The sequence below is a fragment of the Empidonax traillii genome, unplaced genomic scaffold (assembly GCF_003031625.1).
Source record: "Empidonax traillii isolate 1590-97213 ecotype Southwest subspecies unplaced genomic scaffold, ASM303162v1 scaffold1477:size107278, whole genome shotgun sequence".
NCBI classification, from domain to species: Eukaryota; Metazoa; Chordata; class Aves; order Passeriformes; family Tyrannidae; genus Empidonax; species Empidonax traillii.
Window position 1 is genome coordinate 46,215 of NW_020956670.1, and position 21,165 is coordinate 67,379.

Genomic DNA, 21,165 nt, shown 5'->3' on the forward strand with positions numbered 1-21,165 from the left:
GCGTGCTTGTGGAAGTACCAAGCGCTTTGGGTACGTCAAGACAGACTGTAGAAAACTGCCATGATGATGACTGCCAACACCTAAAGCTGACAGATCGTCAGACCCAAAGTTTTTTATATCATCTAGCCTCTGTCTGAAGTATAACCTTTTTTACATTGAGCTGTACCCGGAGTACTCATCTTGTAGTCCACTTACAGCAACAGTCACAGAAAAAAATTTCCATCGGTCTTAGTATTTTCACCTTCCACATTTTCAGAGAGTGACTTTTTGACATTAGTTTTCTAAAACTAATTTGGCATTAGCTTTTGACATTAGTTTTCTAAAAGCAAATCTGAGCATTTTACAGAAGGAAAATTCCTACAGAAAAGTAAGACTGTTAAAGGAAATAAGTTAACAATTACGTTGAGATTGAGACACATCTAAAACATTTTCTCCTCCCCTCATTACTCTGCTCCTGTCTGACTTAGACTGTTTTCTACTTAAACCAAGGAAAGGCTGCTTTATGTTGTATAAATATTGTGCCTACACATATAAATACAGTTAGAAAGGACAAACAAAAATTGCAGCTCTTTTTTGAGATCTGCAAGAAATATACCTCTAAGAATTCTTTAAAAATTCCATGAAGTCTATACATAGTGCATTTCCATGATTTTACCTGCATTCTGTTCCCTGACACAGAAAGGGTTGGGTTGTTTTTTTTTCCGGTCTGGTAGCATGGTATCTATTTCAAGTTAGAGTCAGCTTGTACGGTTTCAATTTTCTGTTCTTTTGTGATATTAGCTAAAGGGCTAAACCAGGACTTAGATCACACTGCGCTAAGGTTCAGATTCTGTAACTTAGCACACCCAGTTAGAAATAATCACTGCTTCAAAAAGACTGACTCTGCCAGTGTTGCACAAGAAATCTGTGAAGAGCGGTGCACTTACAAAAGACCCGAATTCTGACTCAAAACAACAAAACTACCTTTACTTTATCTTTCCATGCCAAGAAAATACAAAATAGAGTCTGAAACGAGCTTTTCTAACCTTCAATTTCATCTAAAGGAGTCATTCTTGCAAAAAATACCCAAACTACTTCCATGGATGTTTGAGCCAGATTAAGTTCACTCTGCTGTTTATTACTGATTATCCATTTTCCTTATTTATATGTTTATTTCCTGCTACATTGATTATGCAATCCCAGGATTTATCCACACTTACAGGTAAAATAGTCGTTTGGAACATTTTGTGCTCGAATGCGAGCTGCAGGTCCAGCATACATGTAGAAATCAACCTGTTTGAAGTAATTAGTCATATATTCTAACTGCTTGCAGTAGGTCTTTTCCATCCCTAAAGGAGAATATAGAAACAGTTATTTTTTATATTCAATATATGGCAAGGAAGATAAAGTTAATTATAAAATAGATTAAAACTAGTAAGCACACACATTACACAGAAGAAAAAAACAGTTACTCTGTAAAACTCAGATTGAATAAAGAAGTATATACATTACCATGATCAGCTAAAACAATGAGGTTTACACAGTTGTGGAGGTTTCTTTGTTTAAGTCCATCCATGAGCATTCCCAGTGCTTGATCTGCTATCTGTAAGGCTTTGATTACCTGTGAGATAAACCAGTTACATTAGAATTTTTCTTTCTGAATTCAAATTCTCACTTAAAGGTAATCATCAAAGTCTGAAAAAGTAAGCTTTTCTGTTTTTTCTGAGTTTTCTAGTTCTTGATATTGCTTCCTCTTTTCTTTTTCCATCACCACTAGAGTACAGATGTGCAGGATTCCACTACTTAACCACAGAATATTCAACTTAAAAAGACTCAAAAAAAATTTTTCTACTACCCCAGAAAAACTAAGTGTTAAAATATGTTTATTGAAAGGAATAAAAGAACACATTTAGATCAAATTTGTTCCTCATTCCTAAATTTGTATAAAAATATCATATTTATAACATTAAATACTATTTTTGTTCTAGTATGAACATGTCATCATACTAACAATAAGTGGTGTTTCAAAGATATTAACACACGTGTATTATCTGTAAGACCAGTATAACATCCAAGAAGGCATGGTGCCTTTGTCTCATGTATACAGTCCCTTTTAACTTCCTACAAAAAAACACAGACCGCCACTGAACTAAAAGGAGAGAAATCCAGCACAGCCCACGCTGCAGTCATTCACAGAGGGTGCCTCTCCCTGCTTGATGCAGCTGACTTAGATTTCTTCTGTAAGTCCTACAGCAAGAGTGATGCTCAGCTGAGTCTGAGAGCTCCCCTGTCTGAGCACTTGCACCCTACTTGTTCCCCTGACTGCTGCACTGAATGCCGTGTGCCTGGACAATGTGCACATGTACAATTACACATGGAATAAGCCCTTTATGTAGAGTTCCCTTTCCATTCAGGGAGCCTAAAACTATCCTACAAAGATTGGGTTTTCTGTCCTTGTCCACTACAACAAGGCCTTTTGCTGAAGACCATATTCAGATATATTAAACAAGGCCATTCCAGGAAGGAGCTGATATCGTAAGTCCCAAGATCTTTAAAGGCTGAACTTTTTGCCTGCATGCAACTAAAAATATAATATTTTTGTGTAGCAAATTAAGAAACCTTGAAGAACAGTGTTAGGAATAAATAAAAGATAATTCTAAGGATTTGTTGGGCCACCCACATGTTTTCAAGTATCACTTGGCAATAAAAAGGTCACCCTAAACTTAACCATTAATATTATTTCTAATAGTGTTTCCTAAATTATTTTTTGCCAGTCTGTTTGGAAACAGCTCTTTTGATTCACACACAGTGTTGGAATCATAACAATGGGCTCAACCACAAGTTAAAGTTCTTAGTAAAAATTCATAAAATAGTCATGGCAATTTTTGATCAACTATCCAGGTATATAAATTCTTTAAACTCATACTACAACACCATTTTTAGCTTGACTTAGTCTAAGAAAAGTATAAACTACTTACACCACCACTAACTGGTCCAAATGAATGTCCAGAAGAATCTGGTTCTTCAATGTACAAAGTGTAGAAATCAGGCCTCAAGTTAGAAATAAATAAGAATAGCATATTAAGAGGATTTGGAGGCAACATTTGAAAAGAACACTTCAACTTGAAAAATAAATATTAAATGAAACTTTAAAAGCCCATACAGCAAACATAATCATTCAACTTCCTTTGAGTTTTGTAATTAAACAACACATGCTATTACCATTTCCAAAACAGTATCTAATGTCTTCAGTGGAATCCAGAAATCACTTAAAAAATTCAAGACATCAGCCACCAGAACAAGCTGTTCCTTCTTGAGATGTAAATGGAACTACCATCTAAAGGATCTCTTCCTGACTGAGGAAACTGCATATTAGGATTTTGTAAACATTATCATATAAAAGATTTCACTTGCTTACATGTCACAAAATTAACACCACAATCAGTACAGATATCTAATTTCCATCTTGAATTACATCCTGCAATTACTTTCAAATATTTAACCTTTGTTGTGCAATATCTTTCATATGAAAGCTTTTTTCCATACACCTACAGAAACACCTACCACAAACACCTACAGAAATTTGAATTGTTAAGCATTAAGACCTTTCTAAGGTATAGTGTCTTAGACATTACTAAGTATTACCTCTCAGATTTGGTATTATCAAGCCATTTCAATATTCCTGAAATTCTCCGTTCATATATAACTGAACTGGAAAAAAAAGAAATTATGTTAACAAGACTTTCTGACAAGTGCTTCTAATTCCAAAATAAAGAGAAAGTGTCCATACTTTAGTCATATATTAAAGTCACAGATTTGGAACTCAAAAATAACGCATTTTAACAAAGTACTAGCCATTAGTTTTATTATTCTCATTTTTGCTTGACTGTCACTCACTTCTAATGGTAAATTGTCATTCACTTCTAAAGGTAAATTAGACACATCTTGATTTTGCAAACACAAACATGTGATGTTGATGGGACTACTCATATATTTGTAAATATATTCAAGCAAAAAAAAAAGATATTTTAAATTCAGGAAATAAACCTAAAGTACAAATCAAAATAATTTTTATTCTTTCCAGCATGTATAAACCTTGGGCTTTCATATTTTAGAAGTAAGTAATATCCCCATCAAAATCTTCGTGAGATCATGCTTTCTCTCCTGTGAAACAAGTCACCCATTAATGCTCTGCTTTCCCTCAAAGTCATGCACAAGCTTTATGTTACTTACAGTACTCAGGTGTTTTCTGAGTACCAATCCTACCTATCACTGCAAAGCCTGTTATCTATAGACACTTTCAGTTATATGCTTGCTTTAGATTATCCTTGTAAATGGGAAGAATCATAGGAAATTTCCTGAAATCATCATGAAAATTTAGAAATAATTTACTAATATCAATGCCTTCCATAACCAAAAAAACTAACAGAAACCCCAAAACTAAACAAAAACCAAACAAAACCCTCCAAACAACAACCACCACCATCACCGAACAGAAACCAACAAAAAAACTCACAAAAAAACTATGAAGGCAATTGTTACTTCACATGTGGAACCTATGAGTTAGCTAAAAAAACCATAGAGAACTATGATTCAGTAGCAGCGTGTACATTATTAAACATGCCAGCAAGACCAGAAGGAGTTGATCTAGAGCTTGTCTTCCTTCATTAACTTTCCTATCCAGCATCCTCTCTTCAATTACTTTCTGTCTCCCATAGCCTCTTGTCATGGCTTCCAAGTTTGTGTTTGTTTTGTTAAAGTAGATTATCTGAAATCTTATTCTCAAGTGCAAGTATTTTAAAGAGCTGCATAATATATGTAGATTTTATGCATGGAAATATGGCAGTCATTGGTGCAGCTTAGCAGTGGCTATTAATCGGTTCCAGGATGCTTTCCTAGTGTTTTGCAGTTGGCTGAAACTTTCAAAACCATTTAGAAGAGCAGAATATATGGTACCCTTTGACTTCCTCATTGTGAATCCCCTGAATTGTTCTGAAAATTTCAATTATTTTTGGTAGTTCCATGGCAGAACCTGGATGATGCAATATGGCCTTTATCTCTCAGACTTGTTTAAATATCTTGTACGTATCTTCCTTCCTTCAACCATGAAATAGCAATTTAGATTTTTGGAGTAATTTGCAGGAATTTAGTACAGGTTCTATAAAATCTTACCTGTTGAATATGGTGTACAAGTTTGGGTATGTTCCATTAATTTGAACATCAGAGCCTGGCCAAAAGAAGGTGCCTGCTTTCAAATTTTGGTACATTGCTGTCAGCCAGATCTATGGGTAAAGATCCAAACAAATTATTTTATGTAATTTACATCACTGGAGAACCTCAGATCACGAAAGTAGAAATACATAATTGGATCAGAAATATGTGCTGCAAGTATGCATTTTTCTTTTTTCTTTTGCACGTCCCACAGTTGCCTAATGACCATATCTGATCTGAAGTTTGTTTTTTAAGTGTACATTCTGAAGAAAAATTAGTAGCATGGAAGTGACAGCGTTGTCAGTCCTTGGATATTGTCAGCAAAGAAAAAAATCATACAGGTACTTCCACTATTGGCAATAGGCAGCGATCTTTCTTCCTGTGGAAGACACCGGTGGAATGGATCATGAAGATGGAAAAGTGGTTCCAAGTTGCATCAGGGATATTCAGACTTGACAGCAGGAAACATTTCTTTTCAGATATGGTGGTCAAACACTGTAACAGACTGCCTTAAGTGGTAGTTGCTGCCCTATGCCTGTCAGTGTTTAAGAGACATTTGGGCAACGTCCTTAACAATGTGCTTTAACTTTTGCTCAGCCCTGAACTGGTCAGGCAGCTGGACTAGAAGATTATTGTAAGTCTTTCCCAACTATTCTATTCTATTCTATTCTATTCTATTCTATTCTATTCTATTCTATTCTATTCTATTCTATTCTATTCTATTCTATTCTATTCTAATCTAATCTAATCTAATTTTTATTCTAGATATGGATTCTAGTTATATCATTTTATTATAAGAGGGCATATTTCTATTAATCCTAAAAAGTGTGGCTCTATTTCTGTTACAAACCTGATGGAATCCTTCAAGAATCAATAGCACCAAAACCTGTGTATTTGAGTATACTATAAACATGACTATACAGACATACACACACACACATACACACATACAAACATCAATGTATATTAAGTATATGTACTATATACTGCTTATGTAATTTTTTTTATTTTTAGTACTGTTATTACAGCTTGATATTTCTACTAAACTCATAATACTAACCATAGCCATAAGTACAATTGGGGAGTGTTATATAAACATATATATGTGTATATATATGTGTATATATATATACGTATACATATGTATATTATGTACGTGCCATACGTCATAGGTAATTGTTAATTTTTCTGGAAATTAGGCTTTTTGCTACTCTCTTCATGCTTTTATAGGCCTGAACATTTTAAGTGTATTTGTAAATTGATATAATTTGGAATTAGATTTTAAGATTTCATTTTGTAGCTAGTTGCCAAAAGACAAACAAAAAAATATCCCAAAATCAAATGATCCCAGAAATTTACTCTGGTTCCTTGTGGCAAGAAATCCATTCCAATACTAGCCAAAATATTTAAGTCTTTTTTTACTAATACCACATTAAATGAAAATTTTAAATCTCAGAATTAACCTTTTAAGAGTTCTTTTACTTTCATAACAAGCAAACTATTTTGTAGGCAGCCTACAGGTTATTTAGTACTTTCTACAAATATATTGCACAGTTTTGCATTTTATTCCCTTTTTGTGTTGTTTTTTTGTATAACACATGAGCCACTCTGGACTTACGAATATGCTATATGAGAAAGAAACCTACTGGTTGCCCTTTCCACCACGAAGGATTGAATTTTTCCATCCCTGAAAGTGAGAAATGCTCATTCAAGTCTACATCATACATGTTGTTATCAATGATACCATGAGATTCTGGATACAACCCCTGCAAAATGAAAATAAACAAAATAAAATGCTTAGTCTTGAAATCAAATGGAGCCTAAACTATGTTCAAAAGCGATGCTACAGCACTGCAATTTTTTTAGGACTGTATTATCACAGAAACAGAACGAACTTTCTTAATTCACACAGAGCATCAACTTCCTGCCAATGAATTTACTGCACCTGTCAAGTTTCCTTGAATTTCCATATTTTCTTCCCAGCCCCATTAAAACCTGATGTGCTATAGATTAAGTACCCTTTATGTCACGTGGCTGTATCTCAACTCCCAAACCCCTCCCAACACATACTGTCATCCACAGGCTGCGTCTGCACCCATATTCACCCGTATCCACTTTGACCGACAAAGATCAAGACTAATGGGCTCACAGGCCAAGGTCAGATAGCATACATTTATAGCCACATAGATCACGCCTGTCTCAGCATCCCCAGCTCTCTTCTATACCTATAGCTCAAGTTCCCACGTCCCACGGAAAGACTGGCACCACAAAACCCTTTCTTTGTCATTCAGATAACGAAAGGGAAAGCCAGCAAATTCTTACTTACTGTGACAATAGTGTAGTGGTTTGGAAAGGTTTTTGTGGGGTAAACAGCTCTCATGTATTTTGAATGTGTGCCACACGTTTCTGCAACAGATCATGGTAGTAATATAAATTTTCTTATAATTTGTTTAGTTGAAAACTAACAGTCTTAAACAGACAAACAAAACAAAAAATCACCACAGGCAGCTACTGTAGTATTAGATGGAGAAATGTGACTCCAAATTAAGATGCCTGCATTCCCAGTGTCTCCTTGTGAGCTAAGCCTACTGTCCCATTGTAGTCAATGGACCTGGATGCTCAATGGAGCTGCCTAAAACCTAGGCGCCTAGGGTTGTTTGAGAAGTCTTTTATGATCCTGTCTGGCCTTAGATGCTGCTCCTACATCCTGTCTGCCAATCCAAATACGTTTCTCAGATACTTTTGAGATCCAGAATGTCCTAGACATACATCTTTATGCAAATGAGACTAAGGTCTGACATTAGACCAAGCAAGATATTCTGCAGAGGTGTTTGGTGACTGGTAGGGAAGGACTCAGTTGCTTAGCACTGGAGCTGAGTGCCTTTTCAGATATCCTTTCATGTCCAAGACATTTGCATGAAAATTGGCAGATTTGTGTTCTTCTGAAACAGCTGCTGAAGGCCATGGCACTCTGAAGAATACTAAACATAGGCTAAGGCAACAATTTGTCCTGTGGCCATCTCTGTTTTTTATGGATTTTCTGGAACAGTAAAGGAGATATATTTATAGTTGACATATTTTGTAACAACTAGCTTGATAGCTCTATGGAAAATTCTAGGTTAATGGAGTTAACAGAGAGAAAATATTTTATGCTGCAAATCTACATTACATTTTTTTCTTTTGCAAAGAAAGGAATTTCCGTTTCCTGTAGATTTATGAGAAATAAAAGCGTGAATGTCCATAAGTAATTGACCATAAATAAGAGTAATGCTGAATAATATCTGTTCTTTTTTGAAAGGATTTCTTGGAAATGTACTCATAGCTTGCTATTCATGCCTTTTGTCACTTTGTCATTTCCTTTATACCTGTTTCAAAAGACTGGAACTGAGCACTGCTTCAATGATTCAAGTTCCTTCAAGTCAGAATGACATCAAAGAATAAACCATTTGCACAAGAAGTCAGGTTTGCACATTGCTTTAAGCTCAGGCTTCTGGATACTGTCATTATCCACAAACAAGATTGTTAACTATTTAGTAAATGTTAGTACTTTGTAACATCCAGGTGAAGTTTTCAAAGGAGCACATTAGAAACATAGTATGACATGTTCAGAAGAGGTACAAGTACTGTCAATTTAGAATATTACTGCTGAGAAGAAGTAAATAAATATGCAGACATTTTGTCCAGGTACAAAGTGTCTTGAGAGCTGAGCTCTATATAGTCAGGAAATTTTAACCAAGTGTACACTAATGGCTCTCACTTTTTAGAGCCCTTTAGAGAACAAGCTGAAGATCTTCAACTTACTCTTCCTCCCAATATTCAGAAATACTGGAAAATGGTTACTTGAGCCTTACTGCAATAATATCAAGGTATTAAATTATACCAGTGCTTAAAATATATTGCATTTAAGTCTAATAAAATAATATTCACTGTCATACTTTTAAATATGGAGCTTCTCCTTAACATCTTAAAATATCTGACTTGAAAAAATGAATCTTTGAGGAAAATTTCCCAATAATCCAATGCATTTTCTCTTAGTATTAAACTTTAATGTGTATCTCCTTATCAGCTATTCAGCTGGTTTTCAATGCAGCACAGAGAATGCAGGAAATCCATGCCTGTAATTTTTTCTCAGTGTTAAACTGCTTATTTAATAAAAAGCTGCTGATTAGTACTAAAGGCCTTATTAAAACAAGTAATATTTACTCTGCAGTCAAATATAAGAATTAATATAGAAAATATAATAATGAAAATATACAACTGATGAGGGAGACCTGATTTGTGAATTTTTTATTGCTGAGCAACACATATGCTTGACAGTAGCAAAAGGGACTGGAGAGGCTGCGTGCAGACTTTAAAGAATGTACTCAAAGCACTTTTGGTAACTTACTGAGTTTTTCAATATTTGGCAGTAAAGAACTCCAAGTTTCCAAGTATTCTGCTCTAAACCCATCCATTGAAAAAAGGATAAGTGGTGGCAGATCAAAACTGCAAGAAAAAAGGAGTTGATCACAATAAAGAAGTTTGGAGAGTTGATGACCTTTTAAGATCTTTAACAATATAAATTCTGCTTTTAAAAGCAGGATCCAGAATATCCATGTACTTTGCAGAATTAACATCACAATCTGAGATAAGCGTATAATTCAATATTGAGAACAAATACACAATTCACCTGGTAAGAAAACACTGGATGAATAAAATACAAGCTTATCAGTAAATATAGAAAGCCTAGAAAAAAAGCTGGGTTTTGTTAATGTTTTAATTAAAGATATTTAATTACAAGTACAAATAGATAGAAATGCTGCAGACTAGCATCCAAATATGAACTCAGATTAAAGAACAGCCAAAGTGCATCTGTAGATGCAGATGTAGAAATGGGTTAAATTCTGTCTCTTGACTCTTCATGAATTTTAAAAAATCTTTCAGGGAAGTTGCATGAGGACTACAAAAGTACAGCAGTCTCCCAGGAAGCAATTATGGTCAATTAGCCTCAGTGCTGAGAAATGTAATCTATTTGCCGTGTGAGGTTTGGCTAACCCCTTACCTTACCACATTTCCTTTATTGAGACATCACTAAGCAGCCTGTGCTCTTTGTGGATTATATCTTTCAAGTTTCCCAGCTCTCATGGAGCTGGAGAACACTTTTTTGCCTCCAGGTGCCTGACAAACTAAACTTAAAGTTACAAAAGAAAAGCAGCAGCTGCTAATGGGCTTAGGGTAAGATTTTATGTAAAGAAACAAGGATAACACACTCAGATCTGAACTGACACTGTAAGTACAATAAAAGACACAAACTGCAGCTGATCTCTAAAACAGTATTTAAATTCTTGTTATAAAAATTCAAACTAGGAAATAAATAAATAAATAAATAAAACTAGTGAAATAAACTTAAAAGTCATTAAAGATGCTTTCTTTTAATCAGTGTAAAAGGACTACTAAAGAAAAATGGTTTAAAAAGTGGAAAAAAGTGGTTATGAAGTGCTGGTGCTCTAACACCTCTTTTCTTAATACCAAGTGACAAAATCAGTAAGATAAGTCATCTAGTTCTGCAAACTCAGTCTTCATGTTAACTATCATTATATATTCTGTAATCTCCTTAGAATCATATAATGAAACATAAAAATTATAAACGTAGTAAACATGTAGTTTGGTAAAAATGTAGTTTGAAGTAGACTTCACTAAACATAGTATCTTTAAAAAAAATTTAAAATCCGCATTTATAATTTATAGGAATAGTTCATTAAATAAGTCTGGAAAATATTAGAAGAGAAAATGATTGATAAAATGAAGTTAACGATAACTGAATGCAAACCAAGTTTTTAAGTAATACTTTGAGTCATAACTATTTAAAAAAAGTTACATATAAAAGAGTTTCCTCTTTTGAATCTGAAATTAAATTGAACTTTATATTGTATTGCTGTAAAGAAATCCTCCTCTCCTAGTTTCCAAGCTGTAGCCTATGAAATTGTGCTAACTTAGCAAGTTATACATTAACCTAAAAAGTATATTTTTATACCTGTGTTGGATGTGCATGCATGTGCATCCCATGAAGAAGCCACAATACTGATGGTCTTACTGCCATAATTAAACTAAATTGGCAGTAAAATTCAATAATGGATAACATCATTATATGTTAAATATAAATACCATATTATTAAAAATAAATACCATAACTGAACCAGAAATTTAGTCATTTTTCTTTGAGGACAACTTTAAAATTATCTTTCTGCCTGTTCTCTACCTGTGATTCTGCAACACAGCAAAAATAGCAAAATTGGTTTAGCATTTGTAGATATAGAGCTACTTTTGCAGTTTTCTTTCTCGCACACCTTTCTTCCCACAAATAATTGAAGGAAAAAAACACAAAACAACACTGGTGCTTAAAGAATTGCAATCACAGATTCTAACACTTGTTACTGATGGCATAAGGTGATTTATCTGAATTGCTACAGATACAATATGGTAACATAAAATGGACTATGAACAATTTGTGATAAATGAACCTTGAGATAAGTCCAACAACTTTTCCAGGTCTTTGCAGACTGACTTTCAATCTGGATTTGAACTCCTGTACTCTGCTCTAAACTGTAAATGATCAATGAATGTACAACAAAATGACAAAGGTTTAAGAAAGAAAAAACATTCCTAGCCACAAAACACTTCTATAGAATATACCTCAGAGCAGGAACCTTACTCTCAGTAAATATGAAAATCTGCTTCAGAACACTGCAGTATTTCTGACCATCACAAGGATTTTATTTGCTCAGAAGATAAAATTATTTTATCCTACCCAGCTGGACACTGAGGAGTTTCAAGGGACACACATGGTTCTTCTGCCCAAGATGTTTCACCTAAAAGAAAAAGAAAATACTGAGTTAGGATTGAAAAACAAAAACACACAAGAAAAACCAAAGAAGTTTCCTGAATGGTCTTTTTAGAGCTCTTCCCAGAATTTTTTCTGCTTTGATACAGAAATGTAGGGTTAAAGACACCTTTTGGAAATCAACCTATTAAGCTCTCAAATCCTGGAAGGGCTAATGCTTATCATCATAAGTTAAAAACAAACCACATATACTACAGAGCGAAGTAAACAAACAAAATGGAGAAGAAATCACTATGAAAGCTTAGCTCAGTTTTTTTCTGGTTTAAAATGAAAAATATTTAAACTGTATCCTGTCCAACCTGGATTACTGCATTTTTCGTTTGCAGGTACCACTTACACACTTAGAGATGATTGCCAGGGGTCCTTTTAGTATTTTTTTAATTTCTGTATGTTGTGGTTTAACCCCAGCTAAAAACTAAGCCCCAAGTTGGCCAAAACCAGCACACTGTAAAGGGCCCAAATTTCTTCAATCTCTCCTTGTTGACCATGGTTTTCAAATTTCAAGTAATTCTTTCTGTTCTCCTTTGAATATTTTCCATGTTCTTCACAGCTATACTTACTTCTGAACTTTGCCCATCTCTTTGGAAGAAACAAAGGAGGTCAATAAGAGAAGAAAAAAGGAAAGCATCTTAAAAGGAAAAATTATAAAGAAAAGAGAAGAAGCAGCGGAGGTTGAAGTTCTCAGTTCAGCATAGAAGGCTTCTCTCCCAGTAAGCAGCCAATGCCAGGGATGTACAGTAAATTAAGTACGTCAGCTCGATCAATTTAACACCTAGTCACGCGCCTGACTGCATTTAGCTTTAATTTGTGTTTAGATAACAAATATCATTTGGCTGGGTTGCCTTAAATCTCTGCCACTTCACAACATAACGGAATTCTGATAACAGATACCATGTCATCAGTATACTCCTCAGGTATCATTCCTGTAATTGAAATATACCAGTGCTATCTTTATGTGTTCAGCTAGTGCCTGAATGAAACAATTAGCCATGAATAAAGTTATTCAGAAATAAGGATATACAGGATATATAAGAAATACAACCTAGAAATAGATTTCTAATAAAAAGGATTTGATATTTTAAATTAGGGATGATTACTATGATATGTACTTTGGATTGCATGAAGTTTGAAGCAGAAAAATGTCTCCATCTATTCTTGGAATAAAATTAAAAGAAAAAAAAAGGAAACAACCCAAAGCCCCCACACTTGTATACTTCTGCAATATTCAAATCACTCTGTTTTTTATGAATGACACACATTCACATTGCTCTCCAGAAATTCTTTTTCATAGTCAAAAATACCAAAAGCTTTATCTCAAAACACCTTAATTTTGCAAAGTGTCACTGTCAGACTCTATTCTTGAGAAAAAAATACATCTACCTTTATATTTTCCCTGTTTTCCCATCTATCTATTTCATGCGATAATTTATATCTGAAACTTTTAGAGTTTTGATTTACCTTTGCAAACGTTCTTGTAATTTACACAGCAGTCTTTTTTCTGCAAGCAATCATCAGAACAAGAACAGTGGCTTCCAGCTATCCTTGTCTCACCACAACGGAAATTAGTGCATCTCCAAGATCGAGCTGAAAATTGGAACAAAAATATTATGATTTTTAAATGATACAATTACAGAACCTTATGTAAACTCCTTGGTGTGGAAATCCCACAGATAGGTAAAGAAACAAAAAATTATAATTTGCATATACTGCTTGAGTTGCTTTACAAGTCTTCTTTGAAAGGAAAACTAAACATTTCCTTGGCCATTGAATGGCAACACAGAGTTACAGAATAATTTATTTTACCAAAGTGTCCCCAAAGTCATCCTCCTCAATGCCTTCCATCTTTCCAGGAAGATCTCAACCACCTCATATTTCTCCTACAGAGAATTAAGAGAAGGAAACTGATCTTTTTCCTGCTCTTGCACATGATTCCCAGCAGAGAGTAAAAAAAGGGAAGTAAGGACTGAAGCCCACAGAAAAAGCAATAAGGATGAAGAAATATCTGAGCAGCTACTGGGAAAGCAGAGCCAGTAACTGGAGAGGAGCCTGGTCTTGATGCAGAGCCAGGCTGGTCACCTGGAAGTGGACTCCTTCAGTCCCAGGCCCTCACCAAGGTCTGCTGGAGAGCACAGCTGACCAGGAAACACTTATTTTCGAAAGCACAGATTGTTTCAAGGGTCCTATTTAAAGATAACCTGTGGTTTCTGCTCATGCTCATCTACCACTTTATATGTGCCAGGAAATATGCACAATAGATGCTTTAGTTGTCCATAGGGGACAAAAATACAGGGATATGATTTGAGAAAGACACAAGAAGATTTTGTGTCCTGTCAGGTCACCAAGTTATGGCCTTCTATTAATATGACTGCAGAGGCATCTTGACACTGACACATCCACCTGAACATGAGGAAGAATTTTATGTGAGGGTGACAAGAGCACTGGAACAGGTCACCCAAAGAGGTTGTGGAATCTCCTTTCCTAGAGACATTCAAAAGTTATCTGGACCCAGTTCTCAGCAGTGTGCTCTAGGAGACCCAGCTTGAGCAGGGAGGTTGGACTAGATGACCTCCAATGGTCTTTTCCAACATAAACCATCCTCTTATTTTGTGATTCTGTCCCCTGTGGGAATATGACATAACTTCTGTATATCTGCATAAATATAAGAATTACCCTTTTCCTATTACAGTTACATGAAAAAACAAACTCAAAATAAAATGGAGACCAGTGAGCGCTCCTTGTAGGGGAACATACTTGGCTCCACACAGGTGTCCTCATAGTCCCAGCAGCAGTCCTGACGCTCCTTGCAGCCACTGTCACACTGGCAGCCAGGCACGTTTTTCCTGTGTGGCTCATGGCACTTGTGTCTGCAGCTGACTGTAAGGAGAAGGCAGAAAAACTGAATGTTTGGATAACCCTGTACCAGGTAAGTTGATTAAATGGTTCATGGACATGGGCTGCAAGGAGAAACGTGCTGAATAATTTCCCAAATCCATTTCCCAAGCCATTTTCCAATGCAGTCACTAGCACACAAGCCAACGAGGTAAAATGGAAACTGTAGAAATTCCTCTGGGTGCTGAAGGTCCTGAGAGCTGTTGGGACCATGCTGTGCTAGGGCTGTTTCTGCAATAAGTCTCTCCAGGAACAGTGGCACAGGAGGCAATGCCTGGGTATTCCACACTCCCAGCATGAGCAGGGGGAGACTCGCATCTCCCTTGCTGATTTCTGGGTTTGAGATGAAACAGGAAGACTGAGTCCCACTTTGGACATTCCCTAATATACCTGCCAAAGAGTTTCATGGGATGGGGGGCTCCCTCAGGGCTCATCACCCAGAGCCATGAGGGCTCCCCAGGGGCAGCTGGGCAGGGACCAGCAGCCAAGGCCCATCCCACTACCCCAGCCAGGGGGAGGCAGCTGGGGGGATATGTCCAGACATCAACCACAGGTCCACAATAGCCTCCACATGGACAATCCTCGTGTCCACATTCTCTGTACTGAAGAAATACTGTTTGAACCACAGTGAGCACCTTCATTTCCAGTTTTCTTCTTCAATCACACTGTTAGACAGGGATAGGTATAAATAACTACTCGGGTTTGCAGGTACAGTTCTACTATAACCGCCAGAAGGTTTGTGATTTTGCAGGGTGCACTGCCTACAAAATTTAGGCTTTCATATCCATTGTGTAGAAACCATGTAGAACTAAAAAGACTTCTTTCAAGCGAGACAGTTTGTTTCACATGTAGAAAGTTCTCGTCTTGTACCTTGCATTTGAAGTGCTTAAATCAACAACTACTGTTCAACACAAGAAAGCCTTGCAAATAATTACAATAATAATAAACAATATATGTAGTAGTCAAAAATGGACCTGTCAAAAGTAGGGATGGTAAGAAGTAACTGACAGTTAAGCGTGTTATGATTGGAGTCTGTTCTGTCAAAAAGGAGATAGAATTTTTCACAAATGTACATAAGCGTGTGCTGTGCTCTCCTGGTTAAGTTTAGAGTATTTAATTTTATCTTTTTCTCTATCCAGTGGTTTTAGAACAACTCAGAGTTGTTCAGGTGGTCTACCTGATTTTAAATGATACAGAATCATGAGTCTGAGTCAGAAAAAAATTAAATACAAAAATATGAACTTTTCCTCTGTCTATAACGGAACTGTTCATACCTCTCATAATTTTCAGCCCATGTTTCTAATTCTTTACAATATTTACAGAACTGTTCAAAGTCAAGAATTTAATACTTCATTAACTTTTATTTGACATAGTCAACACTATTACAGGAGCAATAAGGAAATTTACCTTGAATATATAAACAGAATCAATTTTAATATCACCATACACAAACTCTGTCCTAATTTTTAAACATAGAGAATGTCAGAAGGCCCTGATTCCTTTCTAGGTCCATTCTCCAAGGCCACAAACCCCCAGCACCCACCTCGCCTGTGACTCTTTTTGTTCCTTAACTGCAACACTCTTTCCCACTGCACTCATAGCAAATGCAGCTGCACAAAAGTGCGTGATGCTCAGGGCTGAGGCTGCACCTCCCAGTCTGCTCTGCAATACCATGGGTTGCTAATTCATCTTTCCCAAGTACGTCTGGTTATGAAAATAGCAAATAAAGTTAGTGAGTCCCTACTTAGGGTTGCTCTGTAACACCAGCATTCAGAGGCATCAAAATGGTAACATGCTGATTTGGTGCCATTACTTACTTCAGTTATGAGCAAGTTCCTCAGGTAAATGTCAGTGAAGACTCAATCAGTGATTATCTACACTTTTTACACAGAAAGTTGTAATACAACACACGCATCATCAAAAAACAATTACAGTTCTACTTCATCTTATTTGCTAGGCCCATAGCATTGAAAGACTTCAGAAAGAGCTAAGACTTAGTAAACTACTAGGTAAACAACTACAATATGTGTTGGTTAAGAATGAGAAACAGACTGTGCTTCCTTGAATTCCTCCAATGTGAGATTACTGCTGTTCTGATTCTAAAGGAAGCATTTTATTTAATCCACTGTGTGCTGTGTTTGTTTGTTCTCATCTAGCTCATCAAAACACTACTTTGTTTTTCTAACTAAAAAATAAGATCTCATCAATTCAAACCATTATCCCCTTTTTACCACAGCTTAACAGAAATTTAAGTTTTCAGAGAAAATTCATTATCAGTTTTAGCATAAACGACCTGAACTAATACACTCAAAGTATGAGTCCTTAAGATGGTCCAATGGTATTTCTTCAACAAAATACTGAAGGACATTATATGTAATAATGCATATCTCAAATTTCCCAAAAGTATCAATGTAATAAAACTTCCAAATCTCTTGTGAACTAGGTTTCACAGTTCTGGAAAGATCAGCAAGGCACTTGGTGGTTTAGAATAGGTTTTTCAAGTATAGACAGTGAGTGTTCAGTTTTTATACAGTCTAACTTGAAAAATGCAAGAACTTTATCTTCACAGGTGGTGAGTTTCCACAGATCATTTACATTACACCATAAAAAAGCCTTTGCTAAAAGTCTTTACCAGATCCAGCTTCATTGGTAACTATGCTGAAAGTAACATAAACATACATACCTTGCTCCTGGTTACCACGGTTCAGTCCTAGTCCTAAACCTAGTCCCAGGGATACAGTCACCAAAGCACACAGCAGAACCTGTTTCATAGACACAGGAAAACCAAAGTTCATAACTGTGATAAACTCTAAAGTCAATTAGAAATTAACCGTATGATTAATATCTCTATGAACATGTGACTTCTTATGAACTTATCCCTTCTCTGAACTTGTTAATCAAAAAATCAGAGACACTCTGAGGCTGAAGACAAGAGAAGCACAAGAATTCAGTTCACCTTGTGAACTGCTTACAAGTAGAGGCCTTTTAACATGTGGCTAGTCCCGTGTGTAATTGGTGAAATTACATTTGTAATTGAAATAAACAATAGCTAACGAAATAACTAGATGATACTAAATTGAAAGTACAGCTATTACAGCAGCAAGTAATTCAACTGTTGCAAGTAATGAGACAGCTGAAGTTAACCCCCAAAACTCATATTTGGTATACAGAAAAGATGATGCATTTATTATAACATTTACACAAAGACCTTTGATTTTGGGACATTAATTCTTAAGGTGAAATAGCATTGGTAGCACCTATTCAAATCTTCAGGCTTTCCACATCTAACTTCTATGTCTAAATTCAATATTACAGCTACTTATGGATAGAAAAGTTGTTCCTAATGCATACGTTCTGTTCTCTGGAGGATTTATTAGGCAGTGTGATTACCCTTAGTGAGCATACAGTTCTCTGCCTACGCTTTCAGCAAAAACTTGCCAAGGAAGTACTTCGTGCATATAGTTTATCAAAAACATAGATAAACGGTGTAGAATATCAACAGTTTACACCTCCAATATTTAGATTTTGGAGTTTGTATAGGCAGATATTTGAAAACTAGTGCATGAATATGTTTTAGGATACTTAAATTTCTCACTTTATTCTTCCAAGTAGCTCTTCAAAGCATAATTTACTTTCCTTCACAGTTACACATTTTTCCTACACTGTTTCTCATGATTCATTACTTTTTACTGGAGACATAAGGAAAAAAAGTCCTATTGTATCTTTTTTTTTGGGGGGGGGGATGTTCACAATTTACAGTATTTCCCTTATGTTTTATGCAATCCTTGGACAGTACAGCATTAAATAGGAAATCGTACTATGTGAAATCGTTCTGATGACATAGAGCTGAAAAGTGTAGTAGCTTGATTCTCTTTTTTCATTGGCATATGTTCAAAATTAAGTCTTGAGTCTTTCTAAAATAAGTATCTGTAATTTTCTCTAAATTCCAATTTACAAATGCAAGACCTATGTGTAAACATACACACATATCTAATATTTGTTTCGCGTGTGATCACAAACAGAAGCTACAACAAAAGGTTTAAAGAACATACCAAAAGACGTTATTATTTATAAGGCAGCTGCATGACCCCTAAAGCCCTGGGGAAGAGGGAAAGTTGACACCATGTTCTAGATGTGGGGACTGATAATACTGAACGAAATGGTTAATTAGGCTTTTCCCATGCCTTGCTTCCTGAGTACCTTTTGCCAACGTCTTGCCTACGTGATCTATTTTGTTAACGACAAATCTAAAGATATAAAAGTAAGCAAAAAGGAACTACGGCTGTTTTGGCCACAAACGCATCCGTCTTAAGCGAGTGTCTAAAAATATTGAAGCAATGTCTTTGCTGTGCAATAAATCTGTCAGGTTAACGATGTAAAACAAAAACTTCCTGGAAAAAAAAATAAATTGCTTGATAGGTACCAGAAGAACTTGCCAGTGAAGCTAGCGCACTCATGCAGTAAAATTTTAACCACCGATTACCAAGCTACCCTGAATGATAATATTAATAGAATTAAACTTATAAACTTCTATTCTTCCTGCAGATTTGAGAATTGTTAAACTAGCAGAACTGAAGAGCAGCACCTACTTACCGCACAGATTACTTTGTATTTCAGGACGCTTTTTTTCTTCACATACTCTGTTCCTTTTAAAGACTCTTCCTCCAAAGATCCTGTGTGATCCGTGGTGATATCATGCTCAAGCTCCATTTTGCTGAGATCTGTCCCTCGACTGCGCGTCTTCTGCGTTCCTCAGCCTCCCCAGCTGGGTTAGCTGCGAGTGAGATGCTACTCCTGCTTCAAGAGTTCCTAGTACTTTGCTCATAAGTTTTTTTTATGAGATCTTAGCTTTTGCATCAATGTCAGTTTTGCAAAAATCCAAAGTAAGCAGGAAAACGACTCTGAACGGTCAAAGGCTGAAAAGCATTATCTGTGTTCAGGGAACTCTTCAAGATAAGAACGGCACTGGGCAAACTCTTAAACGGAGATTAGGAGTAATACGTTGCTAAGCGATAAAATGCAAACTCAAGTACTCAGCTATTTGGTTAAAATTCCAGAGAATTCGTTATCTTGAAAGAACGTGTTGAATATACTGAAACCAATATGAAAGGGGAGAGTTTCTTGCTTCGGGTTCTGTGTCACGCCTAAGTTTTCAGATCCCTTCCCTTATTTAGCATCCGGGGATTCCTCCCATTTAGTTTCAATCCATCTTTGTCTCACGCTTCTTTCAACTTCTTATATGGGCTTTTTTCATTAGCTGTGGAGGTACTGATTAAAAACGAATGGTATACAGCCAAATCAAAGTCAATAAAAAAAAAAATTGTTTAATTACAATTTAAAAATCGATTTGATTTTCAACTTGGTGGTTCATGGAAGGATTGTTCGTTGTGACAATGTACCTTTATAGTGTACTAGGGCTATGCATGAGTAACTGTTCAGATGTTGATCTAATTCTAAAGTTGAACAGCACATGAACTGTAGCTTATAAGTAAATTTATAATTACAAAAAAAAAAAAAATCCAAAACATGATACTGTGCAAGCTGGTATGAAGAAAATTAACTGCATTGCATCCCAAACTAGTACAATCTCTACTCCTTATTCTATATAATTAGTGTAATGCTCAAGTCCTACATTATCCAGTACATCCCCATTAATCATACCCCCACCACCACCCATGTCCTTTAATTTATAGACAGATATCAATTCCTTAGTCTATGAGCCACCCCTGTAAAATGCCCACGGAGTTCCCTTCTTCCATGACTGGAGTTCCATCTGTTATGGTGATTGTTCAGGACAGGAGAGGCAGTGTGTTATGTGGAGCCATTGTTTCCAAAACCTGTTCATGTTGGGTCACACTTGCAGGGATTCTTGTGAGGCTTGCCTTCTGTTCAGGTGGTTTCTGCTATAGTACTTTCTATAACATGCAACTCAAACAGTGGGTTACAACAGTTTAAAGTTATATCCATTACAATATCCATGCCTGGTCCCTTTGAACCAGGATATAAGTTTTAATATTGCATTTAACTCCTCCCCTTGCTATACTGGTATAGACTTATCCACAGGTTGCAGACTTTCCCTTAGTTGGAAAGATACTTCATAGAAAAATACCTGGGGCTGCTGGTTGACAGCCGGTTAAACATAAGTGAGCAGTGTGCCCAGGTGTCCAAGAAGGCCAAGGGCACCCTGGCTTCTATCAGCAGTAGTG

General features: G+C 36.0%; 1 protein-coding gene across 2 annotated transcripts in view; it reads right to left on the bottom strand.

Annotated features, from left to right (window-relative positions):
- LOC114070221 (venom phosphodiesterase 1-like) overlaps positions 1 to 19,873 on the bottom strand; it is a 35,481-nt gene extending 15,608 nt beyond the window's left edge. For both annotated transcript variants that reach the window (XM_027907472.1, XM_027907473.1), the window contains exons 1-13: positions 19,553 to 19,873; positions 17,643 to 17,721; positions 14,822 to 14,944; positions 13,529 to 13,654; positions 11,978 to 12,038; positions 9,578 to 9,675; positions 7,517 to 7,596; positions 6,837 to 6,956; positions 5,152 to 5,261; positions 3,625 to 3,690; positions 2,958 to 3,030; positions 1,492 to 1,600; positions 1,200 to 1,328 (exon numbers count right to left, since the gene is read on the bottom strand). In XM_027907472.1, the coding sequence (XP_027763273.1) occupies positions 1,200 to 1,328; positions 1,492 to 1,600; positions 2,958 to 3,030; positions 3,625 to 3,690; positions 5,152 to 5,261; positions 6,837 to 6,956; positions 7,517 to 7,596; positions 9,578 to 9,675; positions 11,978 to 12,038; positions 13,529 to 13,654; positions 14,822 to 14,944; positions 17,643 to 17,721; positions 19,553 to 19,669 (1,291 nt within the window). In that variant the 5' untranslated portion in view covers positions 19,670 to 19,873. The remainder of the gene's footprint in view (positions 1 to 1,199; positions 1,329 to 1,491; positions 1,601 to 2,957; positions 3,031 to 3,624; positions 3,691 to 5,151; positions 5,262 to 6,836; positions 6,957 to 7,516; positions 7,597 to 9,577; positions 9,676 to 11,977; positions 12,039 to 13,528; positions 13,655 to 14,821; positions 14,945 to 17,642; positions 17,722 to 19,552) is intronic.
- Between the last annotated feature and the right edge of the window lie 1,292 nt (positions 19,874 to 21,165).